Source organism: Panthera onca, chromosome A3 (genome assembly GCF_046562875.1).
Source record: "Panthera onca isolate mPanOnc1 chromosome A3, mPanOnc1 haplotype 2, whole genome shotgun sequence".
Taxonomy (NCBI): Eukaryota; Metazoa; Chordata; class Mammalia; order Carnivora; family Felidae; genus Panthera; species Panthera onca.
Window position 1 is genome coordinate 117,598,225 of NC_138341.1, and position 18,068 is coordinate 117,616,292.

Below are 18,068 nucleotides of genomic sequence, written 5' to 3' on the forward strand. Positions count from 1 at the left end.
CCCGCCCGCCTCAGGAACTACCAAGAAGATGGTGGCTGGGCCGGGAGGGACGGGCGACACCATCTTGGATGTAGTTTTTCCTGTTGTGGAGTCTACTGGGAGAACCTGAAACTAGAGCTGCGCGGAGGGAGGGGCGTTGAGTGCGGCGTCTGCCCCGCCTCCTTCCTCCCCTTCCGCCCAATAGCTTTCTTAACGAAGCCCCTAAGGACCCCTGCAAAGCAAGGAAAGGAAGTCATCTCATTTTATGTGGGCCCAGAGATGCACCCAAGGGCACAAGGCCTAGCACAGTGCTTGGCTGGCTAGTGAGAGGCGCTTACCAGATTTCTAGTGAATGAGCACAGGAACTGAAGAACTAGAATCCAAGACTCAGGGCTGCTAATTCCCAGCCCTCCATTCTGTCACCTCTATTGACAACTGCCAGCCACACCATCTCCTTTCTTGGGTGCCACAAGGGAAATGGGAATTTTGTTTTGTTTCCTCAAAGAATGATTACATATTAAGCTTAATGACCCAACAATTTAACACCAAAATGTACAGGACAAAATTCCCTTCCCAGAAAAGCTTTTTGGTTAATCTCACTGACTAAAGGTAAAATAGTCTCAACTGTATTAGGGCAAATGTAAGGATTACCAAACATCTGAAGGACAGTGACTGTCTATAATACTGTTACTCATCAAGCACAATTCCTGAACCAAATTTGGGAAGAGAGAAAACTAAAATTAACCGACCACAGCCTTTTATTATTTTATGATTGTGTTTATTCGGTAATATTCACTGAGTACCAAATTGGTTCTACTACCTATATGTCCTTGGTTAGATTATTAAGCCTCTTAATGCTTGAGTTCCTCACCTATAGTGACAAAATAATACAAGCTACCCATGTTATGGTCTGTATGAATGTAAAATGCTTACAGCTTATGTTATTTAAAAAAATTTTGTTTTAATGTTTATTTTTGAGAGAGAGAGAGAAAGAGACACAGAGTACAAGTGGTGGAGGTTCAGAGAGAGGGAGATACAGAATCTGAAGCGGGATCCAGGCTCTGAGCTGTCAGCACAGAGCCCCACTTGGGGCTCAAACTCACAAATGGTGAGATCAGACCTAAGCCAAAGTCGGACACTTAATTGACTGAATCACCCAGGCGTCCCAAGTGTTATTTTTCTTATTTAGCTGTTGAAGATGCAGACAAAAACTTTTTACCCTTGAGTTTGAACAAATTCTTATAAACAAAAAATGCAACACAATGTACTAAATAAAATGAGGGAAGTTACAATCACCTGGGAGAGGTGTCGTCTATCCCCATTTTACAGATGATGAAATTGACCATAAGAGACAAAGATGCTCTTCAAACTGTATGCTCTTTCCATTATACTACTATGCTTTTCAAAGAGTAGGCAATTAACACCACTCTTCTGATTCTTAAAAGCCCCAGCTTTCCTTGGGGCTGTCCAGTTTTCCTTCTTGCTCTAGCCTTGACAATATTATCCATTCTCAAGGCTTCAATAGCTACTCATTAGCTACTTCCAAATTTTGTATCCAGTCCACATTTACCAGTTTTCCACCTCTATATCCAAAGGTCTAGTTGATTTCTCCATTTGGTATCTCAATTTGAACTACGAGCTTTCCCATTTCATTACTGCTCTTACCCAGTTTTTCAAGCTTTCACCCCTCCAGCATATTGATACCAGTATTCTAAATTTATAGTATTTCATCTTACTTACAGCATCCCTGTGATATAGGTTCTATCATTCTCCCAATCTTACAGATAAGAGATTTAATCACTTTTTCTCATCCACAGTAAGTGGCAGTTAGGCTTTGAACACATAGGTCACATGCCTACTAAGTTCCAGATGCTATGAGCAACTCACATGTTTTTGTTTTTTGCTCTATCCCCAGTTCCCAGAACTGTGTCTGGCTCTGTAGGGCTCTGTAAATACATGAAAGAATATTTCATGTATTCATGAAAGAATATTTCATGTATTCATGAAAGAATATTTCATGTATTCATGAAAGAAATACAGGGGCTCTGTAAATACATGAAAGAAAAGAGAATGTAGGTCAAAGGAAAGATATCCTTTCACTAATTGGTACTTAGGCCAAGGTTTAAGACTTAAGAATAATGACTGGGTATTTAAATGAAATAGGCTTTATCCTATTAGAAGGATCAGAGAATAAGAAACATTAACAATAAATTAGTTGGTGTTTTACTGGTAATTAATGTGGAGGCATATCTCCACACTACTGTTCACTTCAGCATCTTGGCAAAGAATCCTATTTTCTGCTAAGCCCTTGCTGACGTAAAAGGTTTTTTTTTACTTTCTGTATTTATTTTTTATAATTTACATCCAAGTTACCACATGGTGCAACAATGATTTTAGGAGTAGATTCCTTAAGCCCCTTACCCATTTAGCCCACGCCCCCTCCAGCAACCCTTTTTGTTCTCTATGATTAAGAGTCTCTTATGTTTTGTCCCCCTCCGTTTTTGTATTATTTTTGCTTCCCTTCCCTTCTGTTCATGGTTTGTATCTTCAAGTCCTCATATGAGTGAAGTCATTTATTTGTCTTTCTCTAATTTTGCTTAGCATACCTCTAGTTCCATCTATGTAGTTGCAAATGGCAAGATTTCATTCTTTTTGATTGCTGAGTAATACTTCATGGTGTGTATGTGTATATATATATATATATATATATATATACACACACACACACATCTTCTTTATCCATTCATTCATTGATGGACATTTGGGCTCTTTCCATACTTTGTCTATTGTTGACAGTGCTGCTATAAACATTGGGGTGCATGTGCCCCTTCAAAACAGCGTATCTGTATCCCTTGGATAAATACCTAGTAGTGAAATTGCTGGGTCATAGGGTAGTTCTATTTTTAATTTGTTGAGGAATCTCCATACTGTTTTCCAGAGTGGCTGCACCAGTTTGCATTCCCACCAGCAGTGCAAAAAAGATCCTTTCTCCACATCCTCGCCAACATCTGTCGCTGCCTGAGTTATTAATGTTAGCCATTCTGACAGGTGTGAGGTGGTATCTCATTGTGGTTTTGACTTATGTTTCCCTGATGATGATGTTGAGCATTTTTTCATGTGTTGGTTGGCCATCTGGATGTCTTGAGAAGTGTCTATTCGTGTCTTTTGCCCATTTCTTCACTGGATTGTTTTTTGGGTGCTGAGTTTGTTACGTACTTTATAGATTTTGGATACTAACCCTTTATCTGATATGTCATTTGCAAATATCTTCTCCCACTCCATCAGTTGGCCTTTTAGTTTTGCTCATTGTTCCCTTCACAGTGCAGAAGCTTTTTATTTTGATGAGGTGCCAATAATTCATTTTTGCTTTGGTTTCCCTTGACTCCAGAGATGTGTTGAGTACGAAGTTGCTGCAGCCAACGTCAAAGAGGTTTTTGCCTGCTTTCTCCTCTAGGATTTCGATGGCTTTCTGTCTTAACATTTAGGTCCTTCATCCATTTTTTTACTTTTGTGTATGCTGTAAGAAAGAGGTCTAGGTTCATTTTTCTGCATGTCGCTGTCCAGTTTTCCCAGTACCATTTACTGAAGAGACTGTCTTTATTCCATTGGGTAGTCTTTCCTGCTTTGTCAAAGATTAGTTGGCCATATGTTTCTGGGACCATTTCTGGGTTCTCTATTCTGTTCCATTGCTCTGAGTGTCTGTTTTTGTGCCATTTTTTAAAAATGTTTATTAATTTTTGCAAGAGAGCATGAGTGGGGAGGGGAAGAGAGAGAGGGAGACACAGAATCCAAAGCAGGCTCCAGGCTCTGAGCTGTCAGCACAGAGCCCAACACAAGGCCTGAACTCACGAACCACGAGATCATAACCTGAGCTGAAGTCAGACACTTAACCGACTGAGCCACCCAGGGTCCCCTTAAGAAAGGTTTTTATACACCCAAAATATACACAAAGACAAAAGAAAGCTTTTAATAATGTGCAACTTTATAATGCAAATTATTAAAAATAGAGAACAATGAAAAATAGTACTTAGCCTCTTTGTGCTATGAATCCAGGATTTAGGATATCAATTCAATATTAAAAGCTAAAGCACACTGTAGATAACAGGACAGAGACTAAGTGGTATTTCCTTCAATTTGGACATCGTGTGAAGTGATACACGTAGCCATGTGATGCAAACAATGTTCAAAACTTCACTACCTGAAATCACCTTCAGGGCCATACCAGAAAATCAGTCCCATTCCTTTCCTACCAGAATCCAACTTGACCCCTAAAATGTGTCCCTGGATTTGGTCCTGAATGACTCTGGATTGTTTCAAAACCTAAAAAACACCTTCACAAAATGAAGATTACTGACCATGAAGGATATTTAAAAGAATGGACTACTAGTTCTCAAGGTCATTTCACAATAGAAGTTGCAAGCATTTTGCACATTCTTGGAAAAAGTATCTATGCTACTCTTTCAGATGCATAAGTTCTGTCACATTTAGAAAAAAACTGAAGTACTCTACATTCAGCCAGTTATCCTCAAAGGCAACAAGGCAGCTATCACCAGCTCAGACCACCATGCAATCACCATGTGCTGGGGCATTCTTCCATTTCTCTCCTCTGGAGCACCTTATGGCAGGAAAGCTGCATGAAGTCACTGACAAGATCTAGAGCAAGGGTGGGTTCCGCAGTTGAAGCTTGAGCAGTTTTCGAGCTGGTGACGGATCTAACTGCTGTGTGCTTCTCTTCCCTGCAGAGGAAAGACAAAAGTAAATTTCAACTGAATTCAAATAACATTATTGAAAACTTGGTGTATGGACACTATGCCAGACACTGAAGGGCATTACAATGACAAACGAGAGAATCTCTGTCCTCAAGGAGAGAGCAGTCTGGTAGGAAAGCCAGCTGCAACTACAACCATAATACAACACAGTAAGAAAATTAAAGTATATATAGCAAACAATTTTGGGCTGGAGGAGGCCAGGAAAAGCAACAGGGAAGTAATGTCAGTGTCATTTAGTGGATTCTTGGAAGAATGAAGAGGAAAAAAGACAAATAGATATTAAAAACATTGTATTTACTAAAACAACATGAGGGTTTGTGGGGACTTAATTTTCAGTCTACTGTGCTCCTGTGGAATTTACATCGAGAAATTTCCCATCAACTTTGAGTACCCACAGCACAATAATTATTTTGAGGGGAGAAAAAGAAATCATCTGATATAGGCCTTACTCTGAGACCACATGCTTTGAAGGGCAGTTTGTATGTGAAGGGCTATCATACAGAAAATAGTGCAATCTCTAGTCCCCTCAAGACACACACTCACCAAGCTGTACTGACACCTTCTGGAGACACTGGGTACTTTCAGCCATAAAAGCCTGCAGCTGTTTCACTGATCCCTGTAGTTCATCCATCTGCACAGGAAAGACAGATGTGAGCTGTAAGGGTCTGTGGCTTCTGTGACGTTCCTCAAAAATCGCCAGGCAAGCTCCCACTAAGGACCTTTGCCTTTGCTCTTTTTCAACCTGGAATGTTTCTGCCAGACATTTTGTTTGCTCCTCCTGATCCACACTCTGCACTTCTCCATGCTGCCCTATGCCCCGGGGCCACTACTGTGGATAATCTCAAACAGGATCCCATGTCCTCTGACATCTGGGTCAGTTTAGCCAAGAGGAAGCCCATGTGTGAGGGAGACGAATGAAGTCAGGATATTTTTACCCAGGCTCCTGGAAGGGTCATCTTGAGTTAGTTTTGTCTCTTAGCTGCAGGTCATGGCTCTCTTTTCCCTCCCTCCGCCCTTCAGTCCTAGGGATAGTAAGAGCTCAGCTGCCTCTGAGCCCCAGGTTACTTCAACTAACCCTTTTGGTTTCCTCAATACCCACATTTTATACATCACTTTTTCAATTACCCTTTATCAAGTGTCATCTGCTTCCTGTTGAGACTTGGGAGTGATACAATACTATTCTCCCAAATGTCCTCATGGCTCACTTCCTCCTTTCTTTCAAGTCTCTGTTAAAATGGCACCTTAGAAGGACCAGGGGCACCTAAGTGTCTCAGTCGATTGAGTGTCTGGCTCTTGATTTCGGCTCAGATCATGATCTCATAGTTCGTAGGATCAAGCCACGTGTCAGGCTCTGCACAGACAGCATGGAGCCTGCTTGGGGTCTTCTCTCTCCGCCCCTTCCCCAACTTGTGAACGTGCTCTCTCTCCTCAAAATAGACATTTTCAAAAAAATGGTACCTTAGGGGAATAATCAACAACTGCTCTATACAGCAACCTGCTGCCCTTCCTGTATATTCTCCCCTACTCTGCTTTATTGGCTCTTAACACCATAAATAAATAAACAAACAAATAGATAGATAGATAAATAAATAAATATTGATTGATTGATTGTCTCTCCATGTTTCCCCAAGGTAGAGCTGAATATACTTATTACACATATTCTCCAGGTCTCATAATTTCCAAGGATGACAAGATAGGTAAACCAAATAACCAAATAAACATGAGCCAACTAACCATCAACTCCATATAATCAAAGATTTTGTTCTGGTTCTGCAATATCTTCTGGTAGTCAGGCTTTGTGTGAAGGACTTCACTCTGGGAAGACCCAAGATATGTTGCAGGTTCCACTTCAACTTCGGTAACTTTGGTTTCAACTGATTCTCTGAAAATAAAATAGAACAAAAGAGCTTTCAAGGAATTTTATAATCATTTTCTAGGGGAAGATAATGTAAAACGACTTGGGGAAAAAACGACAACCTGGGGATTTCTTTCTGGAAATCAAGGTCTCTAATCTTTTTCCAAAAAAAATGCTGGGTCACTTCAATTATCTACAATAACTGAATATGATGGAGAGTGCATGAAAATTGATCACTCCCACAATTTACTGACTGCTAGACTCCCATTTCACCTCAACACTTACAATAACCCAATGAGGTAGACACTACTACCACCCCCATTTTCAAGTGAGGAACTTCAGGTTTAGAGATTAAGTCGCTTGCCCACAATCACAGAATGAAGAAACAAGTATTTGAACACAGACAGTCGGCTTCCAGAAGCATTCCTCTTAACTAACAAGCTAGGCCACATCAAAAGTTTTTATTCTGAAACTGCCATCTTATATATTACCTATCTTCATAAACAGCATATGTAAGGGGTGAATCAAGTAAATGGTAACAATCAATGCCTAGACTGGAGAAGTTTTTCAAACCATGTTTCTCAAAGCACCTCTCTACTAAGAAGACACTTCCACAGTTACATTTTATATTTGGGTCCAGCTGAGTTTCTTTTGGGAAAAAAAAGCTTAAAATCACTGGCTTAAATGACCAACTAAATCAAGTCTAGCACTTTCCCACTTTCTTATGCCTTTAAGACCCAGACAAAGTTCCTCTCTCTTCTGTACACCCTCTTTCATCACCCCTTCCATGTCCTTGCATCTCCATGAAGGACCTGGAGAGCATTCTCTCCCATACCTGCAGCTCAAAGGCCATGTGCAAACTGAAGTCCCCTGTTTTTGGCCCAACCCCAGGTGCCCTGGTAGAAGGCAGAGATGTGCCTGTCTCCCCCCAGGATGTGTAATAGCAGCCACGGGCACAGAAGCAGTTCTGTTCTTTGACCGAAAATAGGGATATTCACTCTTCCTCCCCATCCCTCAATTCTCCATTTATAATCCTAGAGTGCTAATAACACATTTTATAGAGCTTTGATGAGTTGACTGGCCTGTGAGAAAGGATTCATCGTTCAATCTGTGCTAACAGAACTGAAATCAATTCAAATTCCACAAGGTAAAAAGACGGCTTCCTATTTCCAGTCACAGATCTAACCTGGAAATGATGTCTTCAGCCTCCTTCTGGTATCGTTGCAAGAGCTGATCCCAAGACTGACGTTCTAAAGAAAATCTACAGGATCAGGAAAAAAAACATTCAGTTAATTTTTGATTACATTCTGAATCATTCAAGGCCACAGTAAGTACATTAGGTGTCTGCTCTGGTTCTAAAATGTGAAAAAAAAGGTCATTAAAGGATTAGAAAGCCTGAGTGATTCAGAGGATATTATTTAATCAAATCAAACCTGAGTTCTTAAAGTCAAATTAACACTTTTATTTCCTAGACTCCATTCTATGAAACTGGCCAAGAGTACAGCCCACAAGATCCCAATACGCAGCTTTCTAAATTCTAGTGTTTACACACCAGTATTGACACTCTGAATGGGGTATTTACTATTCATTTCTCCCAGAACTAGTTATTTTCCCCAGATGAATTTAGATAGTCCAATAAAGGATCATTTTCACTTACTTTGTTATGTATTCCTTCATCTCAGCCACTGATGTTTCTAGAGACAAATCTGATGCTTTTCTGGAATACAGATAGGATTATAAGATCAACATAAATCTTTCAAGAGCACTTGCTTTTAATAGGATGTCTTACATAATTTTAATGGCAATAAAAGATGTTCAGAATTTATCTTTCAACAAGTATTTATTCTTGGGCTCTCACTTTTGTAGTAGATAAGTTTCCTCAGTGGTCGCTTTATTTTCTGTTTCTCTCATCAATTCCAATTGACCCATAGCCAGATTAACCTTCACTAAAATATTCCTTTTTTTTTTCCTTGTCTAAAACTGTGACCCTCTACTGCATTCCTAATAAAAGTCACAATTCCTTAACCTGGCACTTAAGGCTATGTTCTGGCTCCGATTAGCTTGTTAGCTTTGATTCCAACTATTGCCTTTCACCTATTCTGCCCATATAATCTCACTCGGCCTCACCCTCAAATATCTGGAGTTTTCCATCTCCAAACTTTTGTTCACATCACTTTTAAATTTTTTTAAATGTTTATTTCTGAGAGACAGAGAGACAAAGGAGATACAGAATCTGAAGCAGGTTTGAGGCTTCAAGCTGTCAGCACAGAGCCTGACATAGGGCTCAAACCCACGAACCGTGAGGTCATGACCTGAGCCGAAGTAGCACACTTAACAGACTGATCCACCCAGGTGCCCCTTTGCATATTATTTTTCAGTCTATTCTTTTTACGTCATCTTTTAAGGCCCAACAATACTTTTGTATATGACCTTCTTGTCTTCACACTTAAAATTAAGCTGTCGGTGGACAGAGATTGTATTTTACTCATACCAATGGCTTAGCTCAGTTGGGTGATTAATCCTGATGTAAAGCAGGCACTGAAAATGCCAAAATCCTCCAGATGTACTTGGTACTCTACCTGGCAAGACAAATTAGTTGTGCCACCTTTCATGTTTCTCTACTAAAGTCTGTGACACACAGCTTCTATCACTTCTGGCCTGGATGCAGCAGCCAGTGGCTTAAATACACCGCATTTTTAGAGATACTATGCCGAGCCAACAGATTTTTCATTTCCTGAATAGTAATGTTAATTCTAAGGGTCTGTGTGTGAGAAAGTAGATCTTTGTGAAGTCAAAATTAAAAAGTTTCTGATGTAGGCCCAAGTGACAGGATTTGCTGCAGGGCAGGAGGTAGAGAGTTGGACCTTGCCCCTACAGAGAACTACCAGTTTGGGGCTGGAATTTGAAAATTCTCCTGATAGTCTTGCTTGCCAACAGCTAAAGAACATAGTTTACCACCAACTTGCATAGCTAGCAAAGATCTGAACAATGTTTTCCCCCTCATCATTCCATGGCTGGTTCCTTCTCACTACCCAGGTCTTATAGATCTCAGTCCAAAGGTCAATTCATTACAGGTCTTCTCTAAACACTAACTAAAGTTGCCCACCCCCTCAAACCACTATCATAATTACAGACTTCTTAGATTATCACTACCTGAAATCTTTATTTTCTATGTATTCATCTGATTGTCTCTATTAAAATCCATAAGAAGAGAGAACTTGCTTGACTTACGTATCACTTTATCTCCAGCATCTAGAAGAGCCTGGTGTGTATAAGATGCTGGATAAATGTTTGAGTGAATGAACAAACTAATTATAATGGAAAGTCTTCATTTAATTATCATTTAGGACAGAAGGGGAACTGCACACACCCTTTTGAATCTTCAAAACATTTCTGTAAAGTTCCATTACTTTCCAGGCTCTCTGCAAAATGTTTCAATTCCTCAGAAAGGGAAGATGCTAGAAGAGAAATAAAGTACATATTGTAAAATAAAAAGAATATGAATTTTCACAGCAAGCTGCTGACAATGACATAACATACTTAAGGTGGTCTTAGCTCTAGGATCCCCTATTACATTCTGGCCTTCTCACCCATTCAAAGTAGTAGTATAAATGTGCAGAAAGATTTTATCTTTTTTCTTTGGGCCAGTATAGATAAAATGGAAGACAATTCCTCTTTATGACATGTATGATAGTTTTTCTTTTAATACTTGACTGGTGAAAAAGCATTTAAAAGGTATACATGCACTGACATTACATTCTTTCCAAGATTTCAAAAGCCTGCACTGAAAAGAAGAACATATTACAGAAGTCAGGCAACAGGCAAGAGCTTAATGAAAAATGTTAAAGGAGAATAAAGAATTACAGGCATAAGGGAAAGACTTGTCTCTGCTTAGCTTTGGAAGCCTTGGAAGCTCATAGATTTCTAGGTCTTTTAAGTAGGTAACACTGAATTTTTCTGACCCTGGATAATTGTGTAGTTATACTATAAATAGCTACTTCCTAGAAAGTTAAAAAATGGGATTCCTGAGAGAGAATATTTGTAACGTATATCACACATGAATAGCTAATTTCCTTAATGTATACAGTTCCTACAAATCACTATAAAAAAGCCAACATCCCAATTTTCAAAAATGAACAAAGGAGCCTTTCTGGCAGTGATGACCTCCCCACGAGAACATCTTGTCATGAAGGGCCTCCCAGAAGAGGAAGCACAAGAAGCACCTGGTGCAGAACCCCAACTCCTACTTCATGGATGTGAAGTGCCCATGATGCTACAAAATCACCACCATCTTTAGCCATGCACAAACATGAGTTTTTGTGTGCTCCACAGTCCTTTGCCAGCCTACAGGAGGAAGCGAGGCTTACAGAAGGATGCTCCTTCACACAGAAGCAGCACTAAAGCAACCTGAATCAAGATGAGTGGGAAATGATCCCAATCAATACATTTTGGATTAAAAAAAAAAACACAACAAAGGATACAAACAATACACCGAAAATGAAGTATAAATGGCTCTAAAAAAAATGAAAAAATGCTTATCTTCTTTGAAAGAGAAAGGACCACAGATTAAGACTAGAAAATACTTTGTATCACCTACCAAATAGTAAAAAATCTGAATTGTTTAATAAAACTATTGTGAGTATATGGGGCGCCTGGGTGGCTCAGTCGGTTGAGTGTCCAACTTCAGCTCAGGTCATGATCTCGCAGTTTGTGGGTTCGAGCCCCGCATCAGGCTCTGTGCTCAGAGCCTGGAGCCTGCTTTAGATTCTGTGTCTCCCTCTCTCACTGCCCCTCCCCTGCTCATGCTCTGTCTCTCAAAAATGAACATTAAGGGGAGCCTGGGTGGCTCAGTCAGTTAGGCGTCCAACTTTGGCTCAGGTCATGATCTCGCGGTATGTGAGTTCGAGCCCCGCGTCGGGCTCTGTGCTGACTGCTCAGAGCCTGGAGCCTGTTTCAGATTCTGTGTCTCCCTCTCTCTCTGACCCTCCCCCGTTCATGTTCTGTCTCTCTCTGTCTCAAAAATAATAAATAAACGTTAAAAAAAAAAAAATTAAAAAAAAATGAACATAAAAAAATTAAAAAACAAACAAACAAAACTATTGTGAGTATGAAAAAATAGGTACTTGCATATATTACTGGTAGGAGAATTGGTAAAACATTTCTAGAAGGCAGTCTGGTATTCCTAACATTTCATTTGACCTATGTAATTCCAATTCTAGAAATTTATCTTATTTTTACTTGCATATGTACCCGAAGGCTTGTGTAAGAAGATGTTCATTAACCCATTCATTGTAATAGCAAAAGACTGGAAACCCTAAAAGCCCATCAGTAAAGAACTGGCTAAATCATATATGGTACGTTTATAAAATGAAATATTGTATGGCTACTAAACTGTCAAGATAGTTCTATGTGTGCAATACCGAATGATGTGCAAGACAAACTGTTAGGTTAAAAAAAAAAAAAGACAAGGTAAAGAAGAGTACGGAGAGCATTATTCACCTGATATTAATGTAAAAATGTTGGAAATCCAGCAAGATCTTTGCGATGACACATAAGAAGCTGGTGGTTATAGTGGCCTCTGTACAGAGGAGGTGGCCTGGTTTAGGTGGGAGGCAAGCTTATTTTTCACTTTTATACCTTCTGAATGTCATAAGCATATACTCTTATTTTTTAAACACAATTCTAAAATATAAAGGGAGGGCTGGTTTTGTGACCCAGCAGCTCCTATAAATGGGGATCCTGAAAGTGGGGCTTCGACTGACCTTAACAGGAGGTAAAGCCCAAGGCCAAAGCTTGCTCATTTATTCTTAGCAACTTACCTTTGGCTCTAAAACTTTCAAGACTGAAGCCCTCAGTGTCCTTTAGGAAAGGTTCAAGTTTCTGAACTGAGAACTAAATAAAGAAAAGCATTTTCAAAAAAAAAAAAAAAAAAAAAGCATTTTCAGTACAACAACAAAGATTTTTCAGACCAGTCCTGAGTTCATGTAATTTCATGTTTAATCAATGTGAAAGTAAACATGATTTAGTTTTTATACCTAACATTTTTCATACAAATAAGTAGATCAGGAAAAATCTCTTTGTTGTTCAGACTATACGATTTTCGGTTCAGAGAAACATGGCCATTTAATTAACACAAATGATGCTCTTATCTAAACTGATGTAATTACCAGTTAGCCATATAATTCCCACTCACTATGTAGTCAGACCTCAAATGTCTGCTTTAACTTAGATACTGACCTCCACGCACTTTAAATTCCCATCATTTGCTGTCAATGGACAAAATATACTAGATTGAGGAAATCTGACTGTTAGCTGCTCAGTTAGCAGCAGCAGCACCAGTGGGACTGGTAGAGAGCCTAGTCCAGAGAGAAATCAGCTGCTGCTTTGATTAAATCTGGCTTTTAAATTAATACAACTAGAGAGAAACGTCTTTTTTTTTTTTTTTTTTTTAATTTTTTTTTTTCAACGTTTTTTATTTATTTTTGGGACAGAGAGAGACAGAGCATGAACGGGGGAGGGGCAGAGAGAGAGGGAGACACAGAATCGGAAACAGGCTCCAGGCTCCGAGCCATCAGCCCAGAGCCTGACGCGGGGCTCGAACTCACGGACCGCGAGATCGTGACCTGGCTGAAGTCGGACGCTTAACCGACTGCGCCACCCAGGCGCCCCGAGAGAAACGTCTTTTAATCTTTATTTTGAGAGAGAGAAAGAGCGTGTGTGTGCACAATAGCCAAGGGGAAGGACAGAGAGTGGGGGAGACACGGAATCAGAAGCAGGCTCTACTCTCTGAGCTGTCAGCACAGAGCCCGATGTGGGGCTTGAAGCCACAAACCGAACTGCGAGACCATGACCTGAGTCAAAGTCTGACACTTAACCAACTGAGACACCCAGGTGCCCCGAAACACCTTTTAATCTTAATTGATGGCATCACACACACAGTATTGATCTCTCTTTGGGGCCATCACAGCAACAGTTGAAAAAAAAAAAAGAAAGTATTTCCCAGTCCTAAGAATCTCACCTGGAAACTGGAAAGCAGGAGGGCGCCAAGCCGTTTGCTTTCTGCTAAGTTGGCACTGATAGATCTGCTGAGCTCTAACATAAAAATCACACTTTAAGGAGCTGGATACTAACACAGTTAGCAAAGTTAAAAAAACCAAAAAACCAAAAAAACCACTTTCCTCCTTCTTGAATGCAGCTCAACTCCAGGCATTCTAACTTTAACTTCAAAAAGTTATTAAGAACTTTTTACAGATTACATTAAAATTTTGTCTGTTAAACAACATAGATGAAAAATAACTTAATTTTTTTGATGTTTTATAGTCATCACTTAAAGAAAGTAAATGAGAACATCTGAGCATTTTTATGACAGATACAGTGTGCCTTTTTTTTTAAAGTAGGCCCCATGCCTAATGTGGGGCCTGAGTTCAGGACGTGGAGATCCTGAGATCAAGAGTCGCATCCTCTACAACTGAGCCAGCCAGGCACCCCTGCAATGTGCTTTAAATACGGTCTTGTAAATTATGAGCTCCATTTTACAGAAGGGAACACTGAAGCTCAGAGGGCAGATTACTTGTTTGAGACCAGAGATTGGTGAAGCCAGAATTCAATCCCAAGTCTGTCACCAAAAAAGTGTAGTTTCCCACTAATAGCCATGCTGCCTCTCTATATTTACCTAATAATAACATCAATAATTTGTTGAACACTTATTATATAAAAGGCACTTCATTAAATGCTATGCATACTTCATTAAAACTGAAGGCAAGTATCTTATTAATTCCATTTTATAAAAGACACTGAGGCACAAAGGCCAGGTGATGGGTAACTTGCCCAAGGTCAGATGGTGAGTCAGCCTGAATTAGATCGGCATTTTACATTAATTACGCCACTAAATCCTCAAACAACTACAAGATATAGACACTTTTTTTTTAAATTATGTCCAAAAACATCAATTATTATACAGCAAAGGAAGTGTGCTCTGAGTATTTGAGATACGTGTACTTTTGTCCTCCAGCTACAGGTGGCTTCAAGTGTTTTTATTTCTTGTCTCCTGATTATTTCTCATTGCTGTAAGTGGAAAAAACAGGATACCTTCTGCCTATAACCAGAGAAACCTGGCAAGTGGGCAGGAATAACCAATCTTTTACATCGTGGATTTTCCGTTATACAGAATTTTAGGTCCACATGCTCTGGAACAGAGACGGAGGTAGGGGTGACCTTAGTTAAGGAACTGCTGCTGTTGTCTTGGCACACCTGTGGGGTCAAGTGCATGAATACAAGTGTGGCGGCAATTTTCTGATAAGCTAAATGGCTATTTTTACCCAGATTTCCTTCTAGACATCAGGTCATCTGGAAGTGAGCTAATATCTTTAAAATAATCACAATAGCTTAACATTTGAGCTATTTACTTACTATATGGCCAAGTACTGTGTCATATGTATCAATTCATTTAATTCTCACACAACCGTGTGAAATAGATATTATTTCATCCCATTTACTGATTGGGACCATAAGGCAAAGGAGATTAAGTAATCTACTCAAGGTTACACAACTAGTAAGTTCTTCGAAATGTGCTGGACTTTCCACATTAAATATTGTATTTCAATGCTTACTGAGATACAATTATTGTTGTAAACTCACACAAATCACATTTAAATATGGCATATCTAAAAACTTAGTTTTCACCGAGATATTTTACATGCATCTTCCCTCTGAAAGATTTTCAGTTATAAAGCTTAAAATCTGGTAGCAACCCACTCACCTTCTGTTTCACTTTAGGAAATGAGACAGAAAGCCATACAAAGAAATCTTTAATGCCTCTCCTCCTAGCAGAGGTGAGTGTTGAACAACTGTAAATTAGAATTTCTGTTCATGGTAGAGATTACAATGGACAGCTACTAATATAAATAGCAGTCATACTGAACACTTACTGGGTGTTTGACATTAGTGCTTATGATCTTAGAATATCCCCCATATAGAAGAGGAAACAGGTTGAGAGAGGTGACATGATTTGCTCAGTCACATAACTAGTAAGTAGCAAAGTCAGGTAATCCCACTACTTTCTTTCTGCCATAACTCACTACCTCTTATCTGAGCTGGAACTCCATTGCCTTAGGTACATAGCATCCCACCTGTGATGCCCTGATGAAAGGGAGGCAGTGACTTCCGCCGGTTCATTTCCTTCATACTTGCTCGCCTCCAAGATTGACTCTTATCTTGATGATCGGGAGATTGTTCTTGAGGGGACAAATGAAGGGACCTGGACTGAAGTCCTTCCTGGTGGCTGAGATCACAACTTCCTCCCACTTTAGGGCTAGAGCCAAGGTAAATTCTTTCCTTTGAAACGCCTTGAGTTATCTCCAGGGAGGCAGGTGATTTATTACACACTTCCACAGGGATGGTATCCGATTCCAGTTGATGATCATGAGTCTTAGATGTCACCGGTTCTTCTTCTAGCACTTGTTATGAAAAAGTCAAAATACAAAATCAAACCCACCACAACTATGCATCTGAGCAAAAAGGTGGACAAAGAAAATGTATGCCCCAGATCATAGAAACAGTGAGGAAACATCTCTGCAAACATGTAAATACGATTCTAGATGCACCAGGGAGCCAGGGAAATGTTTATCTACAGCTTAGAAACCGGAACCCAAAGCAAGAGCAATTTTACTACAATACTCACCTTCCATGGTCTCTGATCTAAATACTGAGGTCATTCTGGATGAAGCACCCTGAAAATAGGAAAACAAAGCGATCTGTTCTCCACATTTCAGCCCGAGTCTCAATGAGGCTTTAGTACCCCAGAAGAGACCTTGTATTGTTCAGCCTTTCTGAACTGCTTGCTCATCTCTGCCCCATGAAATTCTACCTATATGACAAGGCCCAGTTTCACCTCCCTCACCTCCTCCAGAGACTACCAGTGGGTTCGTCACCTCCTATACTGACTTTCTACAGAATTCATCGTTAAAAATACTTATGTCTCCCTTAACACATACCCTCCTTTATTACCAATTATTTTTTAAATAGTCCCTAATATTCTAGATGGCATTATGATCTGCATGGTGTTCCAAACTAGAAAAATCACATCACCCTTTACTTCTTATATTTAATCTCCAGATGCAAAGTCCTGTCCGTCCTACCTCCAACAGTCTCTGGAAAGCTTTTCTCCACTGCCAGTTCCACTCTCAGAACTTCCACCATCTCCCTTTCCCTCCCCAGAATAATCTTACAGCCTCTCCACTAGTCCTCAAACATCTAGCACTGCTCCTCTCCAATCCATTCTTCGGACAGCAGCAGAGTCTTCCAGCATCTTCAATACCTTTCATAAACTAGCCCTAACTTACCCATCCTGCTCCCTCCTGCCACTCCCAGCCCCTGCACCACTTTTGAATCTTTACACACATTGCCTGTAAAACTTATTCAACCTTTCTAATGTAGCTCAAATGTGAAACTTTCCAACCACTTCTCTTTGGCAAAGTTGGTTGCTCCACCCCCTAGTTTTCCTCCCCAGCCAGGATATATCTGTATTCCCAGCGGCTGTCACAGACAACTAACTGGAAGGCAAGGAAGGACATGGCTGAGGCATCTCTGCATCTTCCGCGATTACCCCTCCCTTCCAGCAGAAATCTGTATGGGGGGAGGGGGAGACTCTAAGTAAAGAGATATATAGAGAGAGGAACAGCTGGGAAAGGTAACAGAACGTGTGAGTAGGTCAAGGATCTACATCCCCACAGTTAGGGCTGTATCACAGATTCAAGCCTGGATAATAACAGCAACAAATGTCATTTGTTAACCTGCTTGTTAAGCGCTAATTCTATGCCACGATCTGCGTATGTTCAAAAGCGTTTTATTTGCATCATTAGCTCATTATACCGATTAACTCTTTCCACGGCTCGGTAAATACTGTCATTAATTCCTCCCTGCAGATAAGGGAGGTGAGGTTTAGAAGGGCAAAAGCCTGGCCCACTGGAGACAGCCATGGGGGGATGGGCAGGGGTGGAATTCGAACCCAGGCCTGTGACCCACCCTGAGCCCTCAAACACCTTTCTGCAGTCTAGACCCCCGGCTCTGAAAATAGGCCCCGAGCGAGAGGCGCGGCCGACCCTTCGGAATCTTCTTACCAGGAGGAGGCCGCAGTGCCCCAGGTCCCCAAAGTCTGGGGGCGGCGACCGGTCTGGGCTGGGCGGAGACGTCCGACGCCAAGGAAGCTGGTGAGGGTGTGAGCCGGCCGGTCCGGTGGAAAGGTCTGCGACTTCCTGACCTCGGGAAGACGCCAGTCTAGCCCGCAGCCTCCGCCCCTGAGATACAAGCCCGCAAATCACTCTCCGCCGCCACAGGTCACCCTTCGAGCCTCTGCGCCACTGCGGCCGTCTACGGAGCAGTCCGCGAGCCGCGCCACCACCCGCGCCTCCGTTTCCGAAAAGTCCCGCCAATCAAGGGCGCATGCGTAGTTGGCAGCCTCTCGCGTC

At 40.8% G+C, this 18,068-nt stretch overlaps 1 protein-coding gene and 1 pseudogene across 2 annotated transcripts; one reads left to right on the plus strand and one right to left on the minus strand.

Annotated features, from left to right (window-relative positions):
• Nucleotides 1-3,725: 3,725 nt before the first annotated feature.
• DSN1 (DSN1 component of MIS12 kinetochore complex) lies at nucleotides 3,726-18,016 on the minus strand. 2 transcript variants are annotated; one of them, XM_060617258.3, is made up of 11 exons: nucleotides 17,721-18,016; nucleotides 16,283-16,331; nucleotides 15,732-16,058; nucleotides 13,622-13,695; nucleotides 12,423-12,495; nucleotides 9,974-10,061; nucleotides 8,261-8,320; nucleotides 7,790-7,864; nucleotides 6,483-6,630; nucleotides 5,292-5,379; nucleotides 3,727-4,715 (listed from the first exon to the last, which is right to left on the minus strand). In XM_060617258.3, the coding sequence occupies exons 2-11, from the start codon at nucleotides 16,314-16,316 to the stop codon at nucleotides 4,633-4,635; spliced, it is 1,050 nt and encodes a 349-aa protein (XP_060473241.1). In that variant the 5' UTR covers nucleotides 16,317-16,331; nucleotides 17,721-18,016; the 3' UTR covers nucleotides 3,727-4,632. The 2 variants fall into 2 exon arrangements, with proteins under 2 accessions (XP_060473242.1, XP_060473241.1); XM_060617259.3 differs by lacking the exon at nucleotides 15,732-16,058 and having other exon boundaries at nucleotides 3,726-4,715; nucleotides 17,721-18,015.
• On the plus strand, nucleotides 10,854-11,257 carry LOC132668100 (small ribosomal subunit protein eS27-like pseudogene; annotated as a pseudogene).
• Nucleotides 18,017-18,068: the final 52 nt, after the last annotated feature.